Raw genomic sequence first — 20986 nt, 5'->3', positions numbered from 1 at the left:
GAATTGATGCACTGTACTTTATCTTTGAGCGCTTCAACACCATGGCAGAAAACAATGACGCAAAGATCGTTGTCTCTGGTAAGTCAATTGGCTAAGTCAACACCACTTTGTGAACATTCGAATGATCTTGAGCCACTCGAATATTGCATACTTACATTGGACTAACCTATTCCCCTATTAGAACCTCCAGCCGGCGCTGCAGAGAGCTCTAATACCACAACCGACCTTGATCATACGACAGCCAATGGAGAGGCGGATGGGGAGGATCAAGTCGAAAGTAAAGACCAAAATCAGACAAGAGTGACAGGAGTGTTACGTATTTTTGAGGACAAGTTGTGCTGATTAGCTGTTAGCCATCTTTCAACTGACTGTCAACCTCCCCCACGCACCCAAGAAGATTCAGATCATGGTAAGGCATCATTTTAAAACTTACAGTCCAGTTCTCACACGGATAGGTATCATCGCAAGAAGCAATCCATGATGTACGCCAATCGGTCATTGAGACACCGGGGACTTTCCAGTACTCGTGTTTTCATCTCGAACACAAGGGACAACGAATCAACGACTTCATCCAGCTGTCCGAAGTCGATGACATTACATCCGATTCCGAACTGACTCTTGTCGAGGACCCATACAATGAGAAAGAGGCAAGATTACATGTTGTTAGAGTGAGGGAGCTCATTGGTGCAGCTGGGGATCGAACGGACACTTTGCATGGCGTGTTGTCGGGCCTCTCACTTCACGACTCTGTCACAGCTAGCGAAACCTCAACAGACGGTGCACCAGCCCACCCTATGACTGGGTACAAATTTGATGCTCCTGGCGTGCTGTCGAACCTCTTGCCACAAGCCCATGATTCGGCTCCCAAGACCATCAAGTCAATATCAGTATCTCCTTGGAACCCGCCTCCATACCACTTGAGACAGAAAGGCCACCTGCTGTACATTCAGGTAACAACCAATGAAGGGGAGCAGTATCAGATCACATCACACGTTTCTGGGTTTTTCGTGAACAAGTCTTCGAATGCCAAGTTCGACCCTTTCCCCCGAGGTGCTCCAAAAGCTCATGCGGCACACTCATTACTGAGCTTGCTTTCGGAGCTTTCTCCAGGATTCGATGGTTCATTCAAGAAACTACAGGAGCACAACAATCTAAAAGAACCTCTGGGAACCTTTCAGATCACAAATGCTACCCCTGCGAGTCCATGGGTTGTGCCAAACTCAATATCGCCTCTCGTTGCCCACCAGCCAGATATAACTCGGACTCAAGAGAGCTACTTAATTTCAGGGATCGAGAATACCGAGACCCTGAGAGATTGGAATGAGGAGTTTCAATCCACAAGGGAATTGCCAAAGGAGACTGTCCAGGATCGTGTCTTCCGGGAAAGATTAACCTCGAAGCTCTTTGCTGATTATAACGAGGCAGCTGCTAGAGGGGCTATCCTCGTTGCTCGAGGTGAAGTTGCGCCTCTGAACCCTACTGAGGGAAGAGACGCCCAAATATTCGTGTACAACAATGTATTCTTCTCCTTTGGTGCGGATGGAGTGGGTACATTCGCATCTGAAGGCGGAGACGAGGCTGCAAGAGTTGCGACCGGCAAGGACGTTATGGGTGTTCGGATGGTAAACCAACTAGACATTGAAGGACTTTTCACTCCTGGAACCGTCGTCATTGATTACATGGGTAAGCGCCTGGTCGGCCAGAGTATTGTTCCCGGCATCTTCAAACAACGAGACCCTGGAGAAAATCAGATCGATTATGGTGCGGTCGATGGCAAGGAAGTCGTCGCCTCCGATGAACGATTTGTACCTGCCTTCGCAAAGCTTTCAAAGGCCTTGAAGGTTAAGAAACATGCGGTTTGGGACAAGGCTGGCAAGAGGCACGAACTTGAAGGCAGCGTGGAAACCAAGGGTTTGCTAGGCACGGATGGCCGAAAGTATGTTCTTGATCTGTACAGAATCACACCTCTGGATATTTCTTGGATGGAGGAATTCGGGACTGCTGTCGGCAGCCCCGAGCAAGTGAATGGTACGAGCAAGAATGCATACCCTCACAGGATGACAGTCTTGAGACCCGAACTTGTTGAGGCTTACTCAAAGTCTAAGCTTCGAGAATGGGTAAATGGGGAGTTAGAGAAAAGACGTGCAACATCACCCGAAAAGTCAGACGCTAAAGCAATGGAGAGTGATGCCGGTGATGATGCTGCGAAGAGTACATCCGAGGACGAAAAAACCATTGCAACAACCGAAGAGGCTCAGGACTTTGATAAGGAGCGCATCGACATCTCCAACTTCAGCTTCTCACTGAACCCTGACGCGTTCAGCGGACAGGCACCAGAGACCGACTCCGACAAAGAAGAGTTGGCCAAGGATGAGCAAGATGTCAGACATGCATGCGAGTTTCTGCGCGGCACAGTGCTTCCAGAGTTGATCAGCGATCTTAAGGAGGGTGATGTCGGCTTCCCAATGGATGGTCAATCATTGAGCCGACTTTTGCACAAGAGAGGTATCAATATCAGATACTTGGGTAGGCTTGCTGGGCTTGCCGAAGGCAAGAGACTCGAATGCCTGCGAGCTCTTACTCTGCAAGAGATGATTTCAAGAGCTTTCAAGCACATTGCCAGTAAATACCTTCGATACCTGCCTACGCCTTTGACTGCTTCTTGTATCGCTCATCTTCTCAACTGCTTACTTGGGGCTGGTCTCAATGCCAAGCCAAAGGCCGACATTGACGAAAGTATGGCTACACTGTACCCAGAAATCGCATTGGACTTCCAAAAGGTGTCTCCCGAGAGCTTGCAAGCGGAAATTGAAACAGAGATCCTTAGACGTTACCAGTACGCCATAGAAACTTCTTGGGCTGACAACATTAAACCTGTTCAACTCCTTCGAGAAGTGTCCTTGAAGCTTGGGTTGCAGCTGGAACTAAAAGATTATCACTTCACTCCTCAACCACACAACGGCTCTGTCGAATCTGCTGTCAATGGGCACGCCAAAGACAATGCTCCAAACGGTGAGAAGACCAGCAAGAAGAAGAAAAAGGCTCGTGATGGATCTCCTGCTTCTATTGCCTCGGTCAAGATTTCAACACCTCATACCTTTGTCCCAGACGATATCGTCAATATTGTTCCCGTCATCAAGGAGGCATCGCCTCGAAGCTCACTTGCGGAGGAAGCTCTTGAGGCTGGTCGAATATCAATCATGCAGAATCAGAAGAAGCTCGGTCAAGACTTACTCCTCGAGTCGCTTTCCTTACATGAGCAAATTTATGGTATCATCCATCCTGAAGTCGCTCGGGTTTACAACACATTGTCTATGTTGTATTACCAACTAGAAGAGAAGGAGGCTGCTGTGGAGCTTGCACGCAAAGCGGTCATTGTGTCCGAGAGAACACTTGGCATTGACAACGCAGAGACACTCCTGAGCTATCTCAACTTGGGACTATTCGGCCACGCCAATGGCGACACCAAGCAAGCTTTGATCTACATAAAGCATGCACTGGAACTCTGGAAAGTCATCTATGGTCCCAACCATCCTGACTCCATCACCACGATCAACAATGCAGCCGTCATGCTCCAACATCTGAAGGAGTACCACGAGTCTCGTCTCTGGTTCGAGGCTTCGCTGGCAGTCTGCGAGTCCGTCTTTGGTAAAGACTCGATTAATGCTGCTACCCTCCTCTTCCAACTTGCCCAAGCTCTCGCTCTCGACCAAGACCCCAAGGCAGCTGTAAACCGCATGCGTCAATCCTATAATATATTTCTAAATGCTCTTGGCCCCGCCGACAAAAACACCAAGGAAGCCGAGAGCTGGCTCGAACAGCTTACTCAAAATGCCGTGTCGATCGCTAAACATGAGAAGGATGTCGAGGCCCGCCGTCTTCGTGCAGGAATTCAAGTCTCACCGCGTGTAACACTTGGTCGAACTCGACCTCAACCTCAGGTCGGCCAGACCGCCGAGGCCACTACTGGTCGCGATCCTCGTAAGGGACTCGATTCTCGTAGCATCGACGAGCTGCTCAAATTCATTGAAGGTGACTCGAAGACCAGCACACCGAAGAAGCGTCCTGGCCGCAACACGAATCCCAAGCGGCGTGGCGGCTCCAGTGCTCCTGTATCATAGAAACACAAAGGCATGAAAAAGCGGAGGTAGGGACTCAAAATACAAAGGCAGGTGGGTAGGAAGCATTTGGGTGGCGTATAAGCTCGATCCGGGAGCTTTTGGTGATAGATTGTACTGTACTGAAGACCATTTGGCGATGGTCTGTACTTTATGTGTTCGTCTATGTGTACACAACGCGAGATTTTGGCATCTACTCTCGCGACTGATGAGTAAGATTTTGCATACTTGTACTCTAATACCAGTGCTGTGCTAGATACTTAGCACTCTTGTAATTGGATAAACATCTCTCCTCATATCAAGAATCTAGTGATACATTTTAGGTGGTCCAATAACAATGAATGCCAGTGAGCGTGAGCGCCATTGCATGTATCACATCATGGGAAAATGACAGAACGCATGTAATAGCACACGAATAGCCCTCAGCCTAGTGTCCTGTATCTTACTGGCTACGATACATGAAGTCAACCCCCCAAGTTAATATTCTCTACTGTTACGAATCCATTGAATCGATCTACGTGGCCCAAGGCTGAGAAATGAATCCGCGGCCGTGCGTTTTCATCATCTGATTCTGTGTAAGAATCACCAGTCTTGGACTTTTCAAAATGATATATCTAGTAGCACCGGAGGCCCGCTACATAGTATTCTTAATAGAGCGCTTCTCTTTCTTTTCTGTGCTGCAACTCATGCTACATTGTGGGCAGGTTAGCACACTCTCGGCTCGTTGGAGGAAAACGGTGGTAAACTAATCTGAAAGCAAACCAAACACAAGCCACCAAAATCACTAGATCTAGACCGCAAATCTGGCCATCATATGACGATGACCGTGCGCCAAACGGACACGTCTTCATGCTGAAGCCCACAAACCTCCGGAATCTGTCCAAAACACCAGGCAAAGGTCAACAATGCTCTCCTTGCCATCACATCACGTGGCGCAAGCGATGTTTGTCTTCGTCGGGCTTGGCAAGAAGATGCAGCACCGCCCAGACAGGGCAAGGCAAGGCAAATCTTCATCAAATGCAGAAAGCCAGAGTAAAGAATGATTTGGGATTCGAGCCTCAACGAGCGTCGAGGGGCATGATCACGATGGCGTGCAGTTGCGGGCTGAGGTAGCAGTACGTTGTACAGGCAGGGCATTTATTCCGTGTGAATGGCCTGTGACGGTGACTGTTGTTTTTGCGAGCCCCAACCAATGAAAATCGCGCTAGGGGGCTCTAGCCGGACTAGAAACCCTCGTCTCTCGTCTCGCCGCTCGAGATCGAAATCAATCAATACTCACTCACCCACCGCAGAAATTGACGAACCCGCCTTGCATCGCGCACGCCACTCCAGGGAATCACCGCCTCGACATAACACAACAATTCGCAATCCCTTTTGCGCCTGCGATTCCTGCGACCAGCCCTGCTCGTCTACGAGTCCTCCCTTCCCCCAGGCTCCCGTTCGGCGCTCTGATAAAGTTTGTCATAGCGATAGCGAGACGACGCGAAGCAAACACCTCGTCGCGGCAATCGCGAACTACGAAGCCGCAAATAAGGACCTCAACATCGACCAAGATCACAACCACGGCCATCACTGCAGGATTCCTCTGGCCATCGATTGCTACTTCGTGTAGCGTGCTCATACATAACCCCAACTCGCTTGCGCTGCTGCTCATTGAGGTTCGTCCAAGGAATGACACCTTGTCGCAATTCTGTTCCCCCGTCCCTATTTTGCCTACCAACAAAGACACTGACGCCCATTGCTACTTCCAGACCATCATCGAGTGCCTCTCTGCACAGAAGGTACCACCGATACGATGCCTGTCTCGACCAAGCGCTCGGCGCGCGCCCGCAAGGAAGTCAACAAAGATGTCGAGGTTCCCGACTCTTCTCCCTCCCGCCCCGCAAAGCGAAGAAAGAAGGACAAGGTGAGTTGACGTACCATCACATTCTTAGAACAATTCTGATATGGTTTGAAGGTCGAAGAAACAGTCGAGGAGCCTGGTCCAGACCCCAAGCAGGAGGAACTCGAGCCACTTCCCACCAACCGCGCCGATATTCCGATGGATGATGACAAGTTAATTGAGACCGTCATCCCCTTCCTCGCCATGCCTCCTCGCTTCGTTCAGGTTGCGAAGGATCACTCGAATGACAAGTTCAAAGAAGCCCCGAATCAATCAGTTACGGCTTATGCTAAGCTCGCCGGTAAGGACTGGTCGTTTTATGTGACTGTGGTGAAGGTTGCTATTGGCCGACCACCAGAGGGAGATCCTGCAGCACCATCCGGCGAGGGCTCTGGTCAATCAGCCTCAGCTCCTCCTAAGGAGAATACAATACATATCGATCTTGGACCAAACAAGGTTGTCTCCCGTTCCCATTCCGAGATATACTACGACAGCGAGACAGAGAGTTGGATTCTGCTTGTTCAAGGACGCAACGGTGTCAAGATTGATAATGCAAATCTTCGCAGAGGAGATCGACATATCTTGATCAATGGAGAAGTCATTGAAATTGGTGGCGTTGAGATGATGTGGGTAATGCCTACACCTAATGGAACACTACAAGTCCACGATAGGTACCTACAGAGAGCTGGATTAATCCAGGTCGTGGACGACGACAAGACGCAAGATGGATCCAATGGTTCATCCACATCCGGACACCTCCAGATGCCCTCGAACGGCCAGATGCCAATTGCCCCCGCTCCTCCAAATTACCGACGCCCAGGAACTCCAGTCAGTGCCAGAAGTAAGGCTCCTTACTCATTAGGGAAGTCTCCCGGATATCCTGGCGGGACTATGCTCATGAACTCCGAAGATATTGACTACAGTCTTGATGCCAATGGCCACTTGAAACCTTCGTACAGTTATGCCCAACTGATCAGCCAAGCTATTCTACAAGCCGAAGGTGAAAAGCTCACGCTCGCTGGGATCTACAACTACATCACGGACAAGTACGCTTATTATCGCCAGCAGCTTCCTAGTGGATGGCAGGTAAGCTCGGGACATCGAATAGCAAATTCCATGGGCTTGCTGATCGATCTATAGAACTCCATCCGCCATAATCTATCTCTGAATAAGGCCTTCGCCAAGGTAGCTCGCGAGACCGATGAGCCTGGCAAGGGTATGAAGTGGCATATCGTACCTGAGATGCGCGATGATATGGCCAGAAGTTGTTTCCGAGGCGGTCGAGGAGGCCACCGAGGCTCACCTGGCACTGGTTCACCAGCTGCTTTCGTAGCTCGAATTCCCAAGGACTCAACTCAAAAGCTGAAGCCATCTCCTGCCTCGCCTGGTTTGAGTTCATTCAAGTCAAATGATCCCCAGCAGACGCCCGACCGAGGAGGACAATTGTCGCGATCGATGGAAGATGTTCCTGGCGATGGAAGTCCACTTCCACGCCACAAGAGACAGCAGGGGAATTCGTTTGGTCTTTCTGATGATACTCCGGGATCTCCACCTACTCTTCCGTCTTCTATGGTGCATGAAGAAAGCTCGTTCGTAACCCCCGCTCCTCATCGTGTTCATCCCCGTCTTGCTCCTCCAAGCACAGCTCAACGACCGAGTCAGCATATGCCAACCAGTTCTCCAGCTCCCTTTTGGAAATACGCGGACATCGGTAACACGCCAATGAAGGGACCGTCGTTTGACTTGAGTCCTGTCAAGGGCTCAGCTGGCGGTCCTGCTCTCCCTCCAAGCAGCAGTCCTGCCCCAGTCCGTCGATCGTCTGCCGCCAGTCCTACTCGAAATACTTTACCTACACAGCAGGAAGAGCCAGAGGAAATCGAGGAGGAGAATCAAGGTTTTGATCTTACCAGGTAAGATTCTTGTACAAGGAGAGATGTACAAAATGTACCTGCTGATCATAATCAATAGAGGCTTCCAAAGTATTGGTTCCTACCATGCTCCTGCTGCTACTGGTGTGACTGTTGCTGGAGCCGGTCAACAATGAGTTACTCTTCCTTGTCTAATTTCGCGTTTCTATCAGTGTGTGTGCGTGCTCTTTATCACAAAAATTGGCGGTCTGTCTCTTGAAAAGTTTCCTGTGGTGACAAGGTGTGGGAGGTTTTCATTGCAGTCTCTATTTCTTGCCACGATACTGCATAGCGAAGGCGGTCATTTGATGGTTGTTCTAACGGCCACAGCTTGTAACAAAAGATGCATGGAGTAATGGAAATGGTTGTGTTTTGGGGGGTTGGTGGGGCTTGCGTGGCTTGCTTTTGCAGGTACCAATTGATTGATCACACTTTGCGCATGACTTTGAATGAGACGTTGCAGTGCCTGCTTTGACTCCTTACAATCTCTTGCCAAGTTTGTTTTCGCTCACATTTGTTAAACGGTCCTGTTTATGATCTTTTCTTTCTTTACCTTTTCATACCTATAAAACCAACCCGTTCTTCGGATCGTTAGTTGTTAATCCTAGAGCAGGTACCATCCTTATAACTCTAGGAATGCTACGCCTGCCCACTACAGCGTACTCTTACCATTCCTCTGTCGCAGTATCAACGTCATTTCGTAAAGGACCATATCACAAGACAGAAAGTCAATTAGGGCTGTAGCTACCAGCGACTGGTTCACTCGTTCTGCAATCAACTCAATACCGTACATATTCGCTCTTGGTGTCGTAAATATTGAACCTCGTCCTTCGTATTATCTGGCTGAACAAGTCACGTCATTCATACATGGTCTTACACGCAGTAGAAAGGGGCCTACTTTCGATTATCTAGGACAAATCACCGTCTGGGTTGATGCTTCTGTGAAAATTAACAACGCATAAAACAATTATCTGCTTTAGGAGGAGCGGAAGGGGATGAAGCCTATATGGTATCATTAAGATTCTCTATTGATTTCTGGATGGAACAGAGATATTGACATATTTAGAGGCTGTAGATTGACGAGTATCATCTAGCCGCCAGTGGCGGGAAGGCTCGGTCCGCTGCAGTTGGTTGTTTACGATTTCTATGCTGCAAGTCTAGGCTCAGATTCAGGCAGAAGGTGATTGGACTTGCTGAAAGGACCACACATTGCATGATGCATGCGGGCGATCGAAGGCCTATTCTTCTCTCCTTCCACATGCCCTGTCTGTCGCCATTCGCGTGTCCACGTTATGTGTTATTTATGATACTTTGCCGAGAGTGGGGGTCAGAGAGCCCCCGACGGTATCTCCAGATCATTGATGAATTTGGCCGTGTACATAATCTGCTATTGCAGGAAGCATGTGGAAATCGAGAAGAATTAATATTAATGCTGACAGATAACGGCATCCAAAAGGCTCTCCCCCCACACGGCACATCCGAGTGGTGCAAACGTCACATCATTCAACACAACCTGAACAGTGTTGGACGACGAACCACTTATTACACGTAGAGTTTCCGGCCTGTAAATTACGTGTGAAAATGAGAGCATTGTTTATACCTGAGAGAAAAGTGTGTCGCACCCTGCCGAGATGCACATACCTTGTCAAGATAAACACTTCTTATCGACGATGCAGGAGACGATACACGAGCCAACGCCTCTAGGGTGAAAACCAATGTTGAGAGGTCGGGACACCGTTCACCAGTGAAAACGGACATTGATTGAAATTGATTCCTCGAGGCAGCCCACCAGACCTATCTTCACGACCGCTCCAAGGTCACAGCGAATTGTACTTGCAGTCAACAGCTTCCTTGCTCGAGATATCATGTATGATTCGCGTAGGGATCCAATCATATAATTAGAAGATCCCCCTGCAATATGTACTGTGGAACTTTGACATTCCGCCACCGAATACCCCCAGAACCACTTCCCGGAAGTCTGGATGAATAGTTGTCGTTGGCTGTAAAGCAGACCTTGAGAGGCAGCGGCCTCGGGCAAGATTGATGATCTATACTTAGCAACATCAATATAGGTTTCTGTGAGCATTCGGCAATAAACAAATATCGCACCACGGCTCCTGGTATACATCTCGGCAAGACCTTTGACGAGCTCGGGATGCCGAAAGCTGGGAGTCGGCATCAATGGGACATTGGCTCTAGTGCTCCCCGACACGACAAACCAAATAACAAAAACAGCATGAAACCCCTTCAAGATATCGACGGCAGAGAGAAATCCGAACATGGAACATTCAAGGAGTACCTGGGCCACTCTGAAGTAGCTGCTTCTACTCGCTGATTGCTGGAATAAAACAAACTCTCTGCACACTACTGTCGCTGGAAGTAAAATTACTTGCTCTCTGGGAAGGCCATTGTCAAGTCCCAGCTCAGGTCATTTCCTTTTTTATGTCGGCTGAGTTCTAGGTAAGAGGTTCACACCGAGCAAAGTAAGGTACCAAGCACGGTCGAGTCTTCCAGCTTTCTTCACGACTTTCACTCTATTTCCACTTCCGGCGCATGCGCGTGATGTTACCGTAATGCACGAGATTAAGGATGCCTCTGCGTTATGAGAAGCCTCCGGCAGCCGTGATAAGATGAGAAAGATGGGACGAGGATTCGTAAATTCAACCAGTATAAGTATCGTTTGACCACCTGGTAAAGTAATGAGTGGAACCAGGCGGCTATACTGTCCAGCATGTCCTCCCAATCGACCTTCGGGGTCTTTGAAGAGACTTGGTACTTCTTCTGCCTTGCCTACCCATGATCAGCACCTTGAAGCGCCACAGGGTTACGAAGTTTACCCCTCTCAGCTTCGGTAGTTGAATGCGCAGGGTTTTGCGGTCAATGGAAAGACATCCCTGGCTCCTGGTTACCAGAAGCGTGTGGAGCTGGATGCGACGGATCGCTGCATATAAATGGGATGATCAGAGTGGTCGGAGTGCGTTTGACTTGGTCTTCTATTCATCCCGTATGTTGCAACTATCCAAAAACAGACCTATACTAGGTTTCTGACAGCAGCTAGGAGCAGAGGGGAGGGGCATTTCGGGCAGCGGCATGCTATGTCCGAGGTACAATACAGTACAGTACAGTACAGTACAGGGAACAGCCCTTGTACTTGTTCATGTCGCATGGCGCTTGCACTGGACGGATGGCATCGATCTGCTGCCGCTGCAAAGGATACAGTACCAGCACCGGATTGGCCAAGCAAGCCCAAATAAGCGGCGAATCTGGTCAAATCGATTCCCGGGACAGCCGTTGAAGATTGAAGATTGAAGATTGAAGATAACAGGCAGCAAGTGAGCGGGAGGAAAGCGATGAGCCTAGTTATCCGCTTCTAATCCGGAACACGCTGTTCGGTCTCACGCCGACCTGAGTCATTGGTGAATAAGTTACTCTCTCCCTCGGTATTCGTGGTCCCCGTATTCGACCTGTGTCGGATCAGCAGGAACACCGCCCTCAACATCGGTAAATGGGGTCCGAGGCGTTGAACCTTCCGCCACCCGATATTGTATGTGCTCTAGGTTCCGGGTAATAGATAAATTAGGACGGAGAAGTAGAAAGAGGCAGCCGGCATGCGATATGAGGCGAGGCGAGGCGAGGCGAGGCGAGGCGATGCGATGCGATGTGATGCGATGTGATCCATGCCGGGACGGCAGCACATGTGGCCGCCCAGTCCAGCATGTCTTCTTCTCTTCATCCTCCTGCCTGGGAGTGTAACGGCACTCGGTTACTTATACAGGACTTAGCTTCTGCACAACGGGGCAGAGCATTCCATTGGCACTGGCAGATGCTCGTGCTTCCGTGCGGAGGGAGCAAGGGGTCCTGGAAAGCACAACACTGGAGCACAAGCAAAGGTCTGGTGGGTGGGAAGCCAGAGAGAATACTCGTGGGGCAGGAGACGGCTCTCGCTCTCGCTCTCGCTCTCACTCTCACAATACTTATCGACGTCCATGCCGCCTTGTCGGCCGGCCAAGGACGTGGACCCAGGTGATGTGAGGTGAGCGAGTCGTGTCATCCCGAATGGACGCCGACGACGGTGGGAACATTCTCCATCAGAGTCGTAACAACTTCGGCCAGACTACTATCCCGATACCTTAGGTACACCAGAATCAGACCCAAACCCTAGATCGGGACTAATAGTCTAGTCCTGGACTCCTGGACCCTGGACCCGGTCCCCCTTTGTGTTCCCCACCGATTTCCATTTCTGGGGCTCCACGTCTGTCAGAGAACTCCCGAGCCAGATGAGATACTCAGAGAGATACAAACAAAAGCAGGATAGTCAGTAGCCTACCAGTAGAAGCATTTAGCACTATTCTGAATATGTTTTTCTAACCTAGGTAGGTAGAAAGGTGTGCACACCTGGCCACTAGCATGCCGGCTTTCAGAGCTCGCTATTCCTCTCGATTAATATATTTCCTAACGTCGGAATATCGCGACTCATAGAACACTATAACAACAAATCAAGCACCCTTGACATATACTAGTTTGATTCCCAGCTGATCACGCTGCCACACCTCTAAGAACACACTAGGTGCAGCTGCTCTGTTTACCTAGATATTATTATTCAGGAAGGCGTTAAATGCTTCTAGTAGTAGTCCCGGACTTGACTGAACCTAGTCTAATCCCACTCTAGGAACCTTATTATGGTCCAGTCCTCAATCTAGCCGCCGATCAAGCCGCCAATCTAGCCGCTGCCATATTCACATCCATCAGCTGTGGCCTACTTGCTGCCGATGGCTCGCCCTGCTACTATCCGTCTTGCTCTCTCCTTATATGAGGGTCCAACGCATTCTCCTCCTACGTGTCTAGAGGCGACAGCAAAATACAAGACTCTTGGTCCTTCCCTCGAATGCTCATTTCTTCATTGTGTCCATGATCACTTTCGTCTGCGAAGGCTATCTACTCTACTTGATCCTTCTCTTTGATTGACTTTCTTCAGAATAGTTGTGCTTGCGAATTCCTTGGTAGTCAGGCGCCTCTCTTGTCACTTGCATTTGTAGCTTGAAAGCGCACATCCAACATGGCTCCTTCCACAGTTACTGATCTCCCACATCATGAAACCTCACCTACAGTCTCCCTGAAAGGTGGTCGATTCAGAGATCACTCTGCAATGTCGACCAGCTCTACCTCTCCAGACGCTCGGAAGAAAACCGAATTTCTACTTGATAGAAACCTACACAAGTCCTTTCCAATCGTTAAGAGTGCCAAAGGCAACTATCTTTACCTCACTGATGGACGGGCCATCTTCGATGCCAGTTCTGGTGCTGCAGTGTCCTGCTTAGGTCATGGCAATCATCAAAGAGTCATTGATGCCATCACAGCTCAGCTAAATACTGGTGCCCCCTACGTCGCGTCAACCTTTTGGGGCTCTGAGGTTGTGGAGAAGCTCTGCAAGGAATTAATTGATGGCACCGAAGGAAAGCTGGCTCGAGTTTATTTGACTGGCTCAGGTGAGCCCCATGATACCATGACTACTTGTACTGTGTGTTGATGCATTGCTAGGCTCGGAGGCAATGGAAGCGGCTGTCAAACTTGCTCGGCAATACTTCTACGAGAACGACAGGCAGACTTCACGTGTGAACTTCATTGCCCGCGAACATTCTTACCATGGCAATACTGTTGGCGCTTTGGGCGTATCTGGGCATGTGGCCAGGAGAGCGCCGTACGCACCTTTCTTGATGGGCAATGTCCATCGTGTGTCGTCCTGCAATGTGTATCGGCAACGCCAAGATGGAGAATCTGATGCCGAGTTCGTGGCTAGGAAGGCGGCTGAGTTAGAGGCGAAATTCCAACAGCTAGGTCCGGAGACTGTTATCGGTTTCATTGCAGAGCCAGTTGTGGGAGGCTCCTTAGGCTGCGTTCCATCTGTCCCCGGCTACTTAAAGGCCATGAGAGACGTCTGCCACAAGCATGGAGCACTCTTCATTCTCGATGAGGTCATGAGTGGTATGGGTCGTTGCGGTACTTTGCATGCTTGGCAGCATGAGGGTGTTGTTCCTGATCTTCAAACAATTGGTAAAGGGATGGGTGGCGGTTACCAGCCCATTGCTGCAGTATTGATCTCTCACAAGGTTATCAATGCACTGTTGAATGGTGGTGGCCAATTCATCCACGGACAGACTTATCAAGGAATGCCCGTTCAAGCAGCCGCGGCTTTAGAGGTTCAAAGAATCAAACGGGAGGACAAACTGACCGAGAATGTTCGGATCCAAGGCGCATACCTTGAGAAACGCCTGAAGGCCCTCTTGGGCACTCATCCAAACGTTGGTGACATCCGAGGACGAGGTCTTTTCTGGGGCATCGAATTCGTCCAGGATAAGGTGACCAAAGAGCCATTTCCCTTGAAGCTGGGCATTGCCCAAAGGGTTCATGAAACTGCAATCTCGGCCCCATTCAATATATGCATGTATCCGGGCACTGGGACTTCTGATGGAGTCTCAGGAGATCATGTCATTTTGGCGCCACCGTACACCATCACACAGGCCGATGCAGAGTACATCGCCCAGGTCACATCTGATGTCATCCACCACGTCTTTCAGTAGATTCATCTCACAGGACAACTTCCTACGCGTCTTGGAGACGTAGCTTTCCCACACGCTCTGATATACTATACGCTCTACATGAGAACTATATGCATTTGCATTCCATCTAGTAATCGATGATTATCTTGATTTCTTCCCAACACCGAGACTGTGACGCATAGTGTGAACACATTGCGAAAACGTTGATAAGAGTTCTTTGACCATCTTATGCATAACCATCTTCGTGACTATTACTCAGCTCGTAATGTCTATTGTTGCGACGGCTGCTAAGTGCTCAAATGCCTGTAGTGATGTTGGCCAGTGAGTTTGTTTTTATTGTGCCTCGTGAAATCAAGATTCCTGAGCTCGTTGCACTTGTGCCCTTCAAGGACACGCACCCAATTACTATTGCATGTCCACTCCAAACACGTCGTCCCACTGAACTTCTAATGGATCCTATGTCAGTCGTCAACCTGTTTCTCGACGCAGTGAACGCCATGAATCCCAACGGCGAAATACTTCGGCTGGGGGAAGGTCGAGTGTTTTGCGAATGGTATACCCAGCAAGGTTGGCACTGTCTACATACATTAATTCCCATTACGCACTTCGAAAGAGTGGAGTATAAATATGGCGTGCTATCCTTACTAACGTCTCCGTAGCTTGAGGACAACTTCAGATAGAGTCACCTAAGCCGTGCTAGGCGTTACTGTAAAAGCCAAACGCTCAAAGCTCGTTTCGAAATCCAACTACGTCTGATAGGAGCCCTCTCAATACAGTCATCTACTTGAAGTTTCGCGAGATCCATGGAATAGGAGGAGAAAATACTTGCAATTTCTGCGGCCGCTCGCCTAAGGAGTGTTCGGGTCATGCCTTTACCTACCGAAAGTAATCTTCAGGTTTTCTTTTTATCTATAGGATGGTGATAGAGCAAGACTATCTCACTGCAGATGACCTCATCGTGAAGAGCAGTGAGCAGATCTGGATGTCATCCTACCAGCTGTTGTCTTCGTTCTCAGGTTGTGACTAGGACTTCCGGCAGATTGCAGTGCATTCATCCACAAGTCGAATTTTCAAATCTACTTGGAGATTCTCGCTGAGCATTAGCTCAAAAGTGTTCTCGGGGCACAGATAGCCAGTTCCGAAATACACTTGGAAGTTCTTCGAAATTAAGAGCAAAGGACAGATAAGAGCCCGTAAACAGAAGATAAAACAGTACACAACTTTCATGGGTCCAAAGTAACGCGTGAAAAACAAGACAAGTCCTTGTCTTCAAGCAACTCGAGTATCTAAAGATTCGGATGAAGAAGATGGCATTAAGTCGACTTTCGACCAGACTTCTGTTATTGAGAGTACAAGAGCGGAGTATCTAAAGATTCGGATGAAGAAGATGACATTAAGTCGGCTTTCGACCAGACTTCTGTTATTGAAAAAACAAGAGCGAAGATCACAAGATAGTTGAGAGGGGAGACGTTGCGGACAAGGAGGTGATTGGCGCTGATTCTGAAGGTGTAATGTTTGTTTCAGAAGATGACAACCGCCACACTTCATTCAACGGTAATTGCAAGGATATACGGTCTCCGGATACTAGCAAGATGAATGATATGCCTGCTCTTCTCATGTCCGATCGGATCACTACGACCAGCCGCAAGGCTTCGCAATGTGTCAAATCCTGGTTGAACAGTATGGTCGAAGCAGCTGTCCGCCACAACGATATCCTTCTAGTGAAGGACCATGCAAGAAGTCTCCATAATAGGATCGCCATTGAAAGCCCAGACCCAGTGAGGAGTTGCGGGTCCGAGAGATGGTCGAATTGTACGAAAGTGCTCACAACCACTATTCACCTACACATGTAAAAATTGTAAACTTTTGTCCCAGATTTGCAGATTTGTGGAAGGGTAGGCGTACATCCAAGATTTAAAATATTAGGTAGTGACCAGTGACAGGTATCGGAACTTGGTGTTTGGGATTCATTACCACGATTGGAATCTCGACAGGGGAATAGGATTCTCACAATACCTCACGCCTCTAGACTCAAGTGTGACTTTTGGGACTCTGAAATGTGCTGAAGCCCCAAATCCACATCCATGCCCCTTCTGACTTCAGGAGAATAGGCGAATTTCCTTATCATCATACGGCAGGTTCACTACACAGCATAAGACTGACTTGAAAGCAGAGTATGTTGCCAAAATATAGGTTCTTAAGCAAAATAGCCGATAGGACCATTTTCGACCTGATTAATGCCTCTGGGGCAATAGAGTCTTCACGTTCATACACGTAACCCTCAGTTGCGGTACATGTCAAGCACCACTCACTGCATACACTGCCTCCTCAAAGTCTGGTAGGTTATCCGCAGCCTTGGAAACTGCAACCCATTTAATTGTGCCAGCCTCACTTATAGCAAAGCTACCGCTCGTTTGCCATCTTGTCCCGCTCTCGGTAGGCTTGTTCCAGATTCCTTCCTTCTTCCCAAGCGCATAGACCGCGTATAAAGACCACGGATTTAAGACATGCCATGTACTAGACACACCCAAGCCCCAGTCCCCGTACAGCTCTCGTTCCTCATCGACGACAACTCGCACATTGCCTTTGCCGCCTACGGATTCGAGCCAGGTCATGGTCGCAGAGTTGGATGAGTGAGACACTGCTATGTATTTCTTCGATGTATCTCTCAAGGAGAGGTCGCGGAGGCTGAGGAATGTCTTTTCGGCAACTGACAACCGATTAGCGAGCTCGATGTCAGGAGAGGACTAGGGAGTGTACAGGGACAGCCACAATGTCGAAGGAATGTAATTATTGTTGGTTTTCCATCCGTACCTGACAAGGAGAGCTCCGATGTCGAAGGTGCTTTGGTCCCGAGTTCAGGGACTGGAGATGTACTGACAGAGCTGGGAAACGCCCAGCTGCCGAGTTCTTGTCGGAACGTCATAGAAGTTACCAAGAGAGGGTTGGGCACATAAAGATTTTTACGACAATGAAATATATTGGGCCTAACGGGGCGGGTACTAAAGGAAATACAGAGATAACAACGATGTCTAAGAACCTTGGATTCGAGCTCAAGGTAGACGACGGATGAAATGAATCCATGCGGGGTTCGATATGAGAGCGAGCTACTACGTACTAGGGAACGGGACCATTGAGAGCACGGAACTGACGAGACTGGACATATACTCAGGATTGCCTAGCAGCTCTCCGATTGACTTCAGCCCATTGCTGGGTCTGTCGATGTTGAGAACCCCGAAACTCTGAGGAGCGAAAGGCAGAATTCACGTGACCCATTTCAATTTCTCATCGTCGTTTGGCTTGGTTGTGGTCGCCGGGTGCTCCGCTTTGCCACACAGCCGAGAAACAGGAGCACAACAGAAGCACCTCCTGTTATTCCGCGACACTCGCGAAGCGTAATCTGCTCCAATTCACCAAAGTGACAGCAGCCTGCCATCCATGAACAGGTCCTACAGATTGGGAAAGAAGAAGAAGAAAGCACTTACGCTGATGTAGTTACTGGTGTGGTAGCTAGTGGTCCGTTCGACGTTGACAGAGAATCTGGCTGGTGCTCAAACCCATCCTAAGAATGCACGAAATCATAACCCTTCAACTCGGGCAGAGGAGTAACTACCTCGCTACACATTTCTGGAACACCCAGGTGAGGGATGTTTTTGTGAACCTATACTGACACTATCACTGACGGTGACACATTCCAGGAATCATACTTCACCTACTCCGAAAGCGAAGAGTCCTTGGTTGATCATGATATCCATTTCAGACCTGGCTTAGGAGCTGATGGTAGTGAGACTTTCACTCCAAGGACGCTCATTTATGATCTCAAGGGGGGGTTTGGCTCCCTACGAAAGGTCAATGCTCTGTACGAGATAGAGGAGCCAGCAGGTCCGCAAGGACTGTGGTAAGACTGCTCTTAAGCTAGACTATCAGACGCTGACATTGATGAGGAATGGGCCAACGATTATCCAGCGTCAGGCTGCAATCGAACAAAGCGTTTATCAGCAAAGCCTCGACCAAGGGTTGGAGCCGCCATTGTTGACCACCGACTCCGTGAGATACTGGTCCGATTTCAACCGTGTGTACTTTCATCCAAAATCAGTCATTCAGCTCAATGAATATGAACTGGGTTCAGCGCTTATGCCCTTCGAGAAATGGAGTGTGGGAGAAGATCTCTTTAATTCACTCGACAAAGAGCATGATATTTTGGATCGTGATTTGAGGTCTTTTGTCGAAGAGGCAGATTGTATGCAAGGTATCCAAATGATAGCTAGTGTTGATGACGCATGGGGAGGATTTGCCGCTAGGTACATGGATCGAATCAGAGACGAATTTGGGAAAACGACTGTTTATTTTTGGGGATTGGAAGCTGGATTCGGGTCTGTTCCTAGGGTAAGGAACAACCATCTGTGAGATATCGCATCGTTTACTGCCACTGACATGCCATAGGAAAAACGTTTTAACCAGCTGTCGAATACAGCCAAATCTACGTCGGAGATTGCTCAGCAGGTATCACTTTTCGTTCCCATGACAATACCACAAGCGATGCTACCTAGCTATGTCATGCTCGATCCGAAGTCCCGATGGCATGTCGGTGGTCTACTTTCCACAGCATATGAGACCATGACTTTACTATCCAGATTACGATTAGGCAGTGCCAGCCGGAGATCTTTAGATGAGCTCGTCAGTGTTTTGAACGTCAACGGGAACCAAAATATTGCGAAGTGTCGGATGAGTATTGGTCAGAAGGACGCACAAAACGAACATCTCAAGTCAGCAAGACTAGAGGAACGAGTACGAAGCCGGGATACGAGAGCGCCATCTCAGGAGAGGCGGGGTGAGGAAGGACCCTTCTCTCAAAAATACCAAGATTTGAAACCTTTGGATATGGACTTCTTTCCTACAGAAACAGACGAACGAGGCCGAGGCCAAAAAGTAACCAAGGAGACTCATGTATTTGCTCGAGCCGAGATATTTCGGGCTGATGACCAGAAGGAGAATGAGCTTGAGGAAACCGATGAGAACGTGGGCCATGAAAGAGCAAGGCGTCGAGCGGCTGGTCTTCCAATCATCCAAAAGTCAGTAAGCCCGTTTCCCCATTCCCGTGTCCAGTCCGACCTCGTATCCCCGCGCCAACCCAATGATCTCACTGGTTTACCTGATTTTGATCCTCAGTGCTTACCATTTACATCTGCAGGAGTAGAGTATCCTTGTCGTATCCTCTGCTTGACAGCTTCCCCCACATCTTTGCTCATAGTAGCACGGCATCTTCGTTGAGGGTTAGCACATCTCTATCAACTGATACAACAGTAGCTATGAGAATGAAGAATCTCCAAAACATCGTTAGCAGAGCTGTGGGTGTTGATGAGCGAGAGGCACTCGGCAACTCATTGGGCGATCTAGCCGAAGCTTATCAGGAAGGCTGGGATAGCGGTACAGAGGACGATGATGATGATTGATGGGAATTGAACGAGGCTGATGCCAGGCTAGCAAGCTTTTATTGGCTCAAATCCAGCCCGCGAGCACCATATGTAGTGAGCTTGGTACAACCTGTGCACCCAGCCGAAGAAGATGGCTCAAACGGAGGTACTCTGTCACGCAATGCCCTTTCGGGCGGCAGGACTTGCTTCCTTGCGAGAATGAGATGTGATCTTCCCCCGCGCTGAGCCAAAAAATATCAATCAGGCTGTCATTCGGCGCCGACTTCCATGGGGTGCCATGCCACGCCGCAGATAGGTAACTAGCTTCAAGGAACGAGCCGCCGAGAGACAGTAAATCCGCCAACAACACACTCATGCAGTATGGTCTGGGCTGCATGTTGGGGTGAGTTTATTTGCGCAAGGATGCAAGCTTTAGATCCTCGATCTGTTCAAGTTCACCGAAGCAGCCGATCGCGATAATGATGCAGGAGATATGGTAATTTACTGTAGGCGTTGCACGTTCGGCCTGCTCGCTGCGGTCCCGTCGCCCTCTCCTCTTTTATCCATGTGCCCCCCCGCACCCGCTCTGATAAGACTACAGTAAAAACTGGTACTGTAAGGTAAGCGAATAGCAAGCCGAGCAAGCCTTGGTACCTACCTAAGGCCCCTAAGCTTACTTCAAGGTGCATGAAGGACAGGACAGGACAGGCACACTACTACTGTACTGGCACAGTTCGAGGGCGGGCAGCACAAACGGCAGGGGTGTTTCTATTTTCGTGCCACAACGCACCATACAGTAGGGTACGGTAGGGTAGGTAATGGGCTGCTCAAAAGCGCAAGTAAATTAGGTAAAATTTACTTTCTGTAAGAGTAGATTGGATTGGATTGGATTGGATTGGATTTACCCATGAACCCCAATTTGACGTCAGTCAGCCAGTCCCGTTAGTCAGTCAATCCGTCACTCCGTCACTCCGTCAGTGCTCATGAAACACAATACAAGTCTCCCCTCCTCGTCACGACCTTTGGGGGACATACGAAGATAATTTACCTACCTAACGGTACATTAGGTACATGACCCACACCTCATGTACCTACTGTACCTAGGTAC

General features: G+C 49.1%; 5 protein-coding genes across 5 annotated transcripts; 4 read left to right on the top strand and 1 right to left on the bottom strand.

Annotated features, from left to right (window-relative positions):
- Positions 1-41: 41 nt before the first annotated feature.
- On the top strand, positions 42-4121 carry CLU1 (Intracellular distribution of mitochondria; the record flags this gene model as incomplete). The annotated part of the gene is made up of 4 exons (XM_058508544.1): positions 42-78; positions 182-277; positions 354-409; positions 456-4121. 4 exons carry the CDS (start codon positions 42-44, stop codon positions 4119-4121), a joined length of 3855 nt encoding a protein of 1284 aa, XP_058356231.1.
- Positions 4122-5913: 1792 nt separating this feature from the next.
- FKH2 (transcription factor) lies at positions 5914-8044 on the top strand (the record flags this gene model as incomplete). The annotated part of the gene is made up of 4 exons (XM_058508543.1): positions 5914-6024; positions 6076-7086; positions 7141-7910; positions 7969-8044. 4 exons carry the CDS (start codon positions 5914-5916, stop codon positions 8042-8044), a joined length of 1968 nt encoding a protein of 655 aa, XP_058356230.1.
- Positions 8045-12963: 4919 nt separating this feature from the next.
- ONS95_014861 (uncharacterized protein) lies at positions 12964-14485 on the top strand (the record flags this gene model as incomplete). The annotated part of the gene is made up of 2 exons (XM_058508542.1): positions 12964-13393; positions 13446-14485. The coding sequence occupies 2 exons, from the start codon at positions 12964-12966 to the stop codon at positions 14483-14485; spliced, it is 1470 nt and encodes a 489-aa protein (XP_058356229.1).
- Positions 14486-16674: 2189 nt separating this feature from the next.
- On the bottom strand, positions 16675-17390 carry ONS95_014860 (uncharacterized protein; the record flags this gene model as incomplete). The annotated part of the gene is made up of 2 exons (XM_058508541.1): positions 16675-17174; positions 17225-17390. The coding sequence occupies 2 exons, from the start codon at positions 17388-17390 to the stop codon at positions 16762-16764; spliced, it is 579 nt and encodes a 192-aa protein (XP_058356228.1). The 3' UTR covers positions 16675-16761.
- A 642-nt stretch (positions 17391-18032) lies between these two features.
- DML1 (mtDNA inheritance, partitioning of the mitochondrial organelle) lies at positions 18033-19917 on the top strand (the record flags this gene model as incomplete). The annotated part of the gene is made up of 5 exons (XM_058508540.1): positions 18033-18104; positions 18163-18362; positions 18409-18850; positions 18908-19536; positions 19656-19917. The coding sequence occupies 5 exons, from the start codon at positions 18033-18035 to the stop codon at positions 19915-19917; spliced, it is 1605 nt and encodes a 534-aa protein (XP_058356227.1).
- Positions 19918-20986: the final 1069 nt, after the last annotated feature.

This window comes from Cadophora gregata (genome assembly GCF_030347475.1).
Source record: "Cadophora gregata isolate MNR1 chromosome Unknown scaffold_9, whole genome shotgun sequence".
Classification (NCBI taxonomy): Eukaryota; Fungi; Ascomycota; class Leotiomycetes; order Helotiales; family Ploettnerulaceae; genus Cadophora; species Cadophora gregata.
The sequence above is the reverse complement of the archived record's forward strand: the minus strand, read 5'-3'. Positions and strand labels throughout refer to the sequence as shown.